General features: G+C 38.3%; 1 protein-coding gene across 1 annotated transcript in view; it reads left to right on the forward strand.

Annotated features, from left to right (window-relative positions):
- Window positions 1-7,847, forward strand: part of SOHLH2 (spermatogenesis and oogenesis specific basic helix-loop-helix 2) — a 39,725-nt gene extending 31,878 nt beyond the window's left edge. The window contains exons 9-11 of the mRNA XM_057306787.1: window positions 681-802; window positions 5,433-5,689; window positions 7,115-7,847. Of these exons, the coding sequence (XP_057162770.1) occupies window positions 681-802; window positions 5,433-5,689; window positions 7,115-7,135 (400 nt within the window). The 3' untranslated portion in view covers window positions 7,136-7,847. The remainder of the gene's footprint in view (window positions 1-680; window positions 803-5,432; window positions 5,690-7,114) is intronic.
- The last annotated feature ends 1,936 nt before the right edge of the window (window positions 7,848-9,783 follow it).

Here is a 9,783-nt window from a genome sequence, read left to right on the forward strand (position 1 = left end):
TGTGTGGGGCTCCATGCTGGGCATGGAGCCTGCTTAAGATTCTCTCCCTCTCCCTCCGCCCTTCCTCCCCCACCCCGCCCCCTATGGTGCCTACACACTGTCTCTCAAAAAACAAAAACAAAAACAAAAAATTTGAACTTTTCCCATTGCCAATGTGTGTCATTTAGTCACAGTGATAAAATATGTAATATTCTCAGACCCATGATCCTTTCATCATTTGAGTCACTCTTATTTCTTCTCTTGTTAATTCTGAAGATCTTAAAATACAGCTTTATCAGTAGTGATGGTCGTGACTGGCAGACCGACAGAGGCAGGATGCATTCTAGCATTCCTCTGTCCCAGGAGGTCATGGGCCCTGGAGTAGTCCAGCCCTATTTCAGTTGGGAGATTTTAAAGAATTTGCTAGTACAAAATGTGGCATGCCAAATGAACGCTTTCTTATTTAAATGTATTAGAATATATAAACAAAGAAAACCTATAAAACAAATCATTCCTCCACATCCTAAACAATCATCACGAATCCTGTTCAGCCATTTGTTCTTATGCCTAAATTATCCATAGTTTAGGCTCTGTCTGTGTTATTTAGAACTTGAATGATAGGAGAACAATTGAACTCAGCAGTGTGCACGCACTCTTCCTTGAGAATTGTGTAAGGTGTTTTTTTTTTCTGTCCTTTTAAGGGAAAATGGTGTGTTGACAAGCACTTATTCGCCTGTGAGAGGGATCCGATTCCTGGCTAATAAGTGCTTGAATGTGTACTCTGTTCCTGCCTCGGGGGGCTCCTTGGACGAAGCTGTGAGAGGTGAGCTCCACCTGACAGCCTGTGTGGTCGTAGTATGCTTGGCGTACGTGGCGTCCTGGGCACCCTCGCACTTCTGTGCATTTACCGCCATTGCCAGGGAAAGGAGTGTAGCTAGAAGATTACACCTTGAGCCCTTTTGGTATTACCTGCTTGAAGTACACAAGATGGCCACAGGCATTTAAATGGTGTTATCTCAGAAATTGGGTTTAAAATTGGCCGTCGTTCCCAGAAAGCTTATCTTCTTTTTAGTGAGGAATAACTGACATACATTATATCAGCTTCAGGTGTACAACATGATTTACGTGTACACATTGTGAAATGATCACCACAATACGTCCGCTTAGCATGTGTCAACGCGATTACAGTATTTTTTCTTGTGATGAGAAGTTTAAAGATCTAGTCTCTTAGAAACTTTTAAATATGCAGTATAGTATTATCAATTATATCACCATGCTGGACACTATATACCCATGACTTTTCGATTTTGTAACTGGAAGGTTTATACCTTTTATACCCATTTCATCCACCTGCCCCAACTCCCACCTCTGGAAACCACTGGTCTGTTCTCTATATCTATGAGCTCCATTTTTATATGTTTGTTTGCTTTTTGAGATTCTGTATATTAATGAGATCATACAGTATTTGTCTTTCTTTTTCTTACTTCACAAAGCATGATGGCCTCAGGGTCCATCTATATTGTTATAAATGGCAAGATTTCATTCTGTTTTATGGCTGGATGATATTTCAGTGTGTGTGTATTTATATATCTATATCACATTTTCTTTATCCATTTATCTGTCAGTGGAGACTTAGGCAGTTCTTGGCTCTTGTCATTAATGCTGCAATGAACATAGAGGTGCCTATATCTTTTTGAGTTAATATTTTCATTTTCTTTGCATAAATACTCAGAGATAGGATTGTTGGATCATATAGTAGCATTATTTTAATTTTTTTGAGGAACCTCCATTCTGTTTCCAATAGTGGCTGGATCAGTTTACATTCCCACCAACAGGACACAAGTACATATCCTTGCCAACACTTACCATTTCTTGTTTTTTTGATAATAGCCATTCTAATGAATATGAGGTAATATCTTGTGGTTTTGATTTACATTTCCCTGATGATTAATGATGTTCAACATCTTTTCATGTGCCCATTGGCCATTGGTATGTCTTCTTTGGAAAAATGCCTATTTAGATCCTCTGTCCATGTTTAAATTAGTTTGTTTCTTTGCTATTGGCTTATAGCAAAGGAGTTTATATAGGAGTTCTTTATATATTTTGGATATTAACGCCTTATCAGTTATATGATTTGCAAATATTTTCTCCCATTCCATAGGTTTCCTTTTCATTTGGTTGATAGTTTCGTTTGCTGTGCAGAAGCTTTTTGCTTTGATATTATATCCCCACTTGTTTATTTTTGCTTTTGTTGCCTCTGCTTTTGGTATCAAATCCAAAAATCATCTCCAAAAACAATGTCAAGGAGCTTACCCCCTGTTTTCTTCTAGGAGTTTTATGGTTTCAGGTTTTATGTTAAAGTCTTTAATGTATTGTGAGTTAATTTTTGTGTATGGTGTAAGATAGTTTCATTCTCTTGCATGTGATGTCCAGTTTCATTCTCTTGCATGTGATGTCCAGTTTCATTCTCTTGCATGTGATGTCCAGTAGAAAGCTCATCTTATAGATGATAAGCACATTGGTGACTTTATTACATGAATAGAATCTAAAGGAAAGGGAAGTACTCAAATTAATTGAGTACTAATTATGTACTGAGCATTTAATATTTAATAATTCAACATTAATATATATTAACATATTATATGTAGTATATATTAATATATTAATTATAGATAATTATATATAACTATATAATTGATACATATTATATATTAATATATAATATATATAAAATAAAATAGCATTTAATAATATAACATATTAACCTTTTACCTCCTTCACATCTTTGCTTAACTTGCTTAAATGTCACCTTCTCAGTGAGTCTCAACCACTCAATTAAAACTGCATGCTCCTTTCCAGCATCACATAATACATGGGACTTCTTATCCACTTTCTCTACTGTATTTTTTCATAGACTTATTTCCTTCTAATATTCTTTATTTGTATATGTTCTTATGGCCTGTCTTCTCCCACTAAAATATCAACTCCATGAAGATAGGGAATTTTCTTCCCCTCTTTTGTTCATTGTTGTATTTCTAGTACCTGGAGCACTCACCATCATGTAGTTGGTACTCGAGAAACCTTCACTATGTGACTATTCCTTGTGAAAAAACATACCCACTGTGAGGCATTTTTGTTGTTTGTGTTATAAAGTCCAGGCGTGCCCATGTACTGGTACAAATCTGAAGATGGAAAAAAGCAGAGCCAGAGTAAAAGAGCACAGTTACCGGTTTGTGACTTTTCTGTTCCTGAAGGTTCCTCTTCACTGAGAAACCAGTAAGGCACGGAGCTCCTAATCATCATGTTGGATGCTGACCTGTCTCTTCAGTGCCCTGAGTCTGAGGTCACTCTTGTGCTGACTTACTCGAAGGGACTCCACTCGCTTACGTCAGCACCTTCGCTGTGCTGGGAATGTCCTTTCCGTACTCTACCTGGGGAACTGCCCGTTCATCCCTTAGTTCTCAGCTTTAACGTCCCTGCTTGAAAGATGGGGGCACAAGGACAAACAAGACGCATTCTTGTTCTTACGGGGCTCGCAAATTAGTAGCAGAGAGGGTCACAAAACAAAATATGACTCCTACAGTACTTTAAATGCTGTAGTAGAGACACTGTGCATAATATGCGGACGTAGTAAACGCCGCAGGAACAAATGATGTTACTAGGGACAGTGAGCAAAGTCAAAAGAGAAAGAGGCCAAAGATAGAACACAGCTCTCCTTGTTCTAAAGTCAAATAAGCTTCAGGGTGCTTTATTAGTCAATTTAGTCTTTTCTCCTGACTTGGGGCAGAAGGGAGGAGAAGCGAAAAAAGGGTAGCCATGAGCCATGGTTAATCTACTTCAAGTAGTTGTGGCTGAGTATCACCCAGAGTGACTAAAGCAGCTCAGATTAAATCAGAAAGAGATCGGGCCATATGCCTGTCAAAGTTACTTCGGGAACATACAGTGCTTACTTCTGCACTCTCACTGTTCATATTCTGCAGAAACTCTGAAACACTGTTTTCCTGGTGGTAAGTTCTGGCCTCTCTGTGCCCCAGCATCTCTTGGTTTTCATCACATAAAGCAGCTGCTCCTGGGAAGACACAGATGCTAGGATCCTAGACTTTATGCCATGTTTAGCCTGGGGAAGACCTTGAAGGTCACTGAGTCTGACCCCCCATTTTAATTTTATTTATATACAGTTTTCCATTTGGAAAGCAATATTAGTCCTTCAGTAGTCCAGCTAAGATAATCACTGTTCATTTTTAATGTATTTCCTTCAAGTCTTTTTCTATGTATATTTTTCTACAGTAGTACTTATATTGGGCACCCAAGTTTGTTGCCTTCTTCTTTTACTTAACATTGTGTCGTATATACTTTAATTTTTTCTTGTTCAGCCCTTACCACCATTTTAATGGTTTTAGTGGTTTATCAAATAATTTCTAGAAGAATCTTCTTAGCCATCCTCCAATTGCTACATTTAGTGTTTGTAGTTTGGTGGGGAGAGTGATTCTATATATATATGATGAAAGAAAGTATTTCCCCATAAATAGATTTTTCTTTATTTTGGACTTTTCCTTGGGCTACATACCTGGAAGTGTGTGGTGAATGAGTTCGGGAATGTGAGCACCTATATAGCGCATAATGCAGGTTGCCAAATTGTTTTTGAAAGAGCACTGGAACCGTTGAAATCACTAAAGTCTTCCAACGTCACTTCCTAGGTCAGTAAATTGGAAGGCTGGATAAATGAAATGACTACCTGAGGTCACCAGGTGTCTCTTCACGTCTGACTGGTAACACAGAAGCGCTGAGCCAGCTCAGTGTTTAGATTTTATTAGGTCACCTTTACCTGACCTTTCCATAAATCTCTGTACATATTTGCTGAAATGATTCTTCACAAATATTCTGGGTACATTTGTATGTAAAATGGACATAAAATTTCTTTACTTTCATTATTACTAATGTCCAATAGAAAATAAAGAGGTATTCACAGTGTTACTTCAGATTACATTGGTAACATTCATAATATATTAAAATTTTTTTCTGCCTTCTAGTTACTGTGCAGAATATAGATATATAATTATACAACCCACTTCATTGGTAGAAAATCGACCAAACTTTACTTGTGAGTGAATAGAGTTCTACTTTTGGACGTTCTTCCTTGCTTCGTAGGGACCATAGGGACGGTCACTATCTTGATTATGATGAAAGCCGCACACACACACAGGCACAGAGATCTGGTGTTCCTGTAAAATCTGTCTTCCGATGACACACTGTTACTGATTTATGGTATGTGTATCGCGCTAACTGCCACAACTAAAAAGTTAACTGTGTTTTTCCATCAGCATTGGCGTGTAAGAATAGTATAAGTTTGTAACATGAGGAAATGAAATAGAAGACAATTTATTTCAAATACAGTAATTCCAAGTTACAGAGTTGTGAATACTGATGGGTATTTGTTTTCTTTTTTATTAAAGGTCAGTCCAGCTCCACTTCAGAGAATGCAGTTGGTGAGATGTATAAAACTCGAATTCCCAGCAAAGCTCTCTCCCTTAATTCCTTCCATGCTGTCAGATACTATTCTAAAGTCATCCCTTCCTATGATGCAGCTGCCATAACAAATCAGAACATTTCAGTTCATTTTCCAGCAGCTGTGCCCAAAGTCTCAAAGTTTCTTCCTCAGCACTGCAATTCTGTGCTGGGCCAGACGTGCACAACGCATCCCAACTGTCTGGTAAGTCTGCTGGGGTCTTAGCTCAGATTGGATTCTTTTGTTCCAGCCGTCAGGGGCCCCTGGCTTGCACTGTGTCGTTCATACTCTGGTCAGAAGTCTCTTAGGCTGGGACCAGGTGCACTTAACCCAGGCTCTCATTCCCCATGCTGCAGGACTGGTATCTAGATATCCAGGATCAGTGAATCTGGATGGGGCCCTGCTGGTATGACCTGAAGTGTCCAGATGGGACCTGATTTCCTCTAGAGTCCCTCCCTTTCGCCCCTCTGCTTCTAGGATGCCACATCCCATTTCACCAGCCTCACCCACACCTGTGCTCTAACTGCCTGCTGCTTTATCTATCTCTTCGGCTGGCAGCACTGGGCTGATTTCAGATCCCAGATGTCCTCGTATCACGGATATTTTTGGAACATCCCCTCTGTTCTAGCATTGTGCTAAGCACCAAGAATGAAGTGTATAAATAGATGTGATCCCTGCCTGAGTGTCAGAGGGAAAGAGACATCGAAGCTAGTAATTGTGATCCGCGCTGGGGCACGTAGGAGGCACACCCTAGTATATACAGTATAATCTCGAAGAAATACTGGAAGAAATACTATCAAAGCTGAGATCTGAAGAATAAGAATTAGCCCAGTAGAGTGGTCGGGAGTTGGGAGTGAGGAGGGCAATAGCATTCTAGGCAGATGGATCAGTATATATAAACAGTGGTATCTTTTTTTTTTTTAATGTTTCAAGTTTTTATTTACATTCTAGTTAGTTATAAATGGTGGTATCTTTATTTTTTGGAAGAACTGTCCCGTTCTAGAAAAAGACCCAAACCAGCCTGGCCTGTTTTAGATGGACTTCTGATAACCTTAATATAGTTGCTAATACTTTTGTGTATTAATAATAGCTAACACGTTTTGAGCACTCAATAAGTAATGTGCCAAATACTCTGTGTACTTAATGTGTATGAACTAATGAATCCCTGAAATAATTCTTTGAGGTAGGTGCTATTATTATTTCCCATATAACATCTATAAAATAGGAATAATAGTGACCTTCCCAAAAAATGTTTATCAGAAAAATACTTTAAAAATAATTACAAAGAAATTTTGAAATATGAATTATCTACAGATATAATACTGTTGCTAACGATCATCATTGTACAAATAGGAAAACCAGGGTAAATGAAAAAGAGATTGTAACATTTTTTTTTTTATTGTTGACCTATACTTCTGTGTGTAGTTTTTGTTGGAGAATTGTTGTAAGAGAATAATTACTTTTAATAACAATAAATAATACATATTTTAATGGGTTTATTCACCTGAAGATTCCACATGGTTTTATAAATCATTTCATATTGCTTTAAGACATAGAAACTATATTTGTGACATTATGAGTAAGAACAGGCCAAGAATCAATTAATGTGGCTTTCTTTCCCCTTTGCAGCAACAGTTTTGGGCATATTAATAGCACATGTTTGAAATGCACACTCTAGACCACCTGTTGGGTACAGTTTGACAATCCAGGAAGAATGGAACAAAGAATGATCTTGAAAGCTACACCCAGAGACCTAATATCAAAAGAGTTTGCACTGTAAGGCTTCTGATAAATGTGCTAAAAGCTTCTGCAGACAGATAGCAAAAGTGCTAGCCACCCACTTTCACTGATCTTCACATATGCTTGGATCTCCCCAGCCAGAGCACTACAAGAACAAATGGCCTGGTGATCTAGACTTTTTTTTTTCCCCTCAAAAAAGATTCCACAATTTATGATCCACTTGATAAAATGATAAGATTAGGGAGTACTTTGATACTCCGGCATCACTGAGTATAGATGTTGCAACCTGATTCTTTTTTTTAGTATCCCTGTGAATTACTGTCACTCATTTCTAGGTGGTACCTGTCTAGATTTGACATTTCAGAGAGCTTCCTTCGTTATTCACCATCCAAACTAAGATATCTTAGTTTGAGAGAGGTGTTTACCTCCTCACTTGACTCCTAATGAATAAATTGATGTGTTGGTTTTTGTATCTCGTAATTCCATGAGTGAAGTGAGAGCGAATAGGTTGATTCTCCTTTCCGGATCGTCAGTTACAGCCTAACAGATCTTTCTCTGTTTTTCATCTCCTCCTCCCTACTGATATTAGAAAAGACTGCTGAATATAAGGGGAGAAAAATATTTGTTTTATATTTCACTGAAATGTTCTTATGCATACTATAAGTTTTATTGTTAAAGAAAATATTCAGTTTTGATCCAAAGATCTGTTTTTGTTTTGTTTAATAAATATGTGTTCCCTCTTTTAGTAGTACAATGTAGAGAATTTAATTTTAGTTTGAAAAGTAAGTGCGATTTTCGAAAAGTTTAAAAATTACTTTAGGCATAGCCTAATTTTTATGTTAAATTGTATAACTTTTCTTTGAGGATGCCATGATGATGGAACCTGTAGATGTTTGACACACTTTATAAAGGAACTAAAAGTTTCCAACTAAGATTCTATGCTTATTATTATGAATGTGTGCTCGACTCACTTGGTTTTAGGAGTGATTGCTTTGACATTGTATGAGAACCTGTTGAGGTATTTTGGGCACTCGAGACTACTTCCTGTGTTCACGACTGGTCTCATTGTTACTGGGACTTTTACTTTGCATTGGGATTTCCCTAGGTACACGTGTGGATCATGAGAGACAGTCTGTGGCTGGGAACTCAACAGGAGACCTGAAGAGTTCAAGCCATACATCCTGGCTCCTTGCTGCTCTCAGACCCCCTTTCCTTTCAGCATGAAGAGCAAGGCTACTAGATCCATTGTTAAAGCTCTGTTTTTTCCATTGCTGCTTCCCATGATCCTGAGCTTCATGCAGGTGTCTAAATTTGTTTCTAAATTATGCTCTTCCAAGTAAGTTCAACTCTCAGCCAAGGAGGAAGAGTTAGTTGAGCAGGATTTTCCTTTGTAGAATCAACTTGGCTGGTCATGAGACAGTTGCAGTGTTACTTTTATAATGAAAAAGGTGCAAGGAGTTGCCTAGAAAAAGTGACAGCTTGCAGATTTCACACTGGTGATATAGCAGACACTGTCCCTGTTTAAACAAGGAGGAAGGGCAGAAACGAACATTTATTGAGCCCTTTCTGTGGCCCAGAGAAGTTATTAGACTTTTTCTCAAGGAGAAGGACTTAGTCTTACTCACTTCTATATCCTTAGTGTCAGCCATCTTGCTGGATGGATGGAAGGGTGCACAGGGGCTTGGATGTGGAGCCAAAAGGTAGAAGGGTCTGAACTTGAGTGATGACTACGAGAAACGAAAGGAAGAGACATAGTCAAGCCCTTAGGAAGGCATTTGAAGTAAAGACAGATGGGAGAATGAAAGTTGATGTTTAGCCATCACTATAGTGTTCATTAATAGTTTAGCAGTCTGTTTACACCTATTTCCTTACCCCTCTTTTCTAATATAAGAGTTAGATGGTCTCCCAGCATTGCAGAAATGACAGTAATTGGTAATGTTTATAAACAGAACCGTTGTATGTTTAAAGGAGAACTCTCAAATGTTGAATAACTCAAGAATTATTCAGTCATTTATTAATTTGTTCAGCGACTATTTATTTGGGAGGCATTGTCTTAAATGCTGGGAACACAACTATACATGAGGCATAGTCTTTTTCACCTTCTATATCCAGAAGCTTGGAGTCTACTGGGAGAGACAGGTAAAACAGAATTATGGTGGAGTTTGGTGAGTGTTGTGACAGGGGAAAATATAAGGTACTACTAGGTACCTATAAGCATCACACATCCAGTTAGGGGACTCATGGGAGGCTTTTGAAGATAGTTAACATCTAAGATATCCTCGTCTCATAAGTACTTGCCTCCTAATGTTGTTGAGAAGGTTAAATGAGATATGTATAAAAGCCCCTAAAACAGTGCCCTGGCACATACAAAACATTCAATACCTGGTTGTGATAATTGTGGTGATAATGATTAAGCTGAGATTTTAAGAACCAGGAGGCATAGCTAAGCCAGATGGCAGAGATGTGGGGACCAGTGAGGGAGATGAGTTTTCAGGCAGTGAGAACTGCATTTGCAAAAGTACCAAGGAAAGGATTGCATAGCACAAATGGAGGAGTAA

Source organism: Ursus arctos, unplaced genomic scaffold (assembly GCF_023065955.2).
Source record: "Ursus arctos isolate Adak ecotype North America unplaced genomic scaffold, UrsArc2.0 scaffold_10, whole genome shotgun sequence".
NCBI classification, from domain to species: domain Eukaryota; kingdom Metazoa; phylum Chordata; class Mammalia; order Carnivora; family Ursidae; genus Ursus; species Ursus arctos.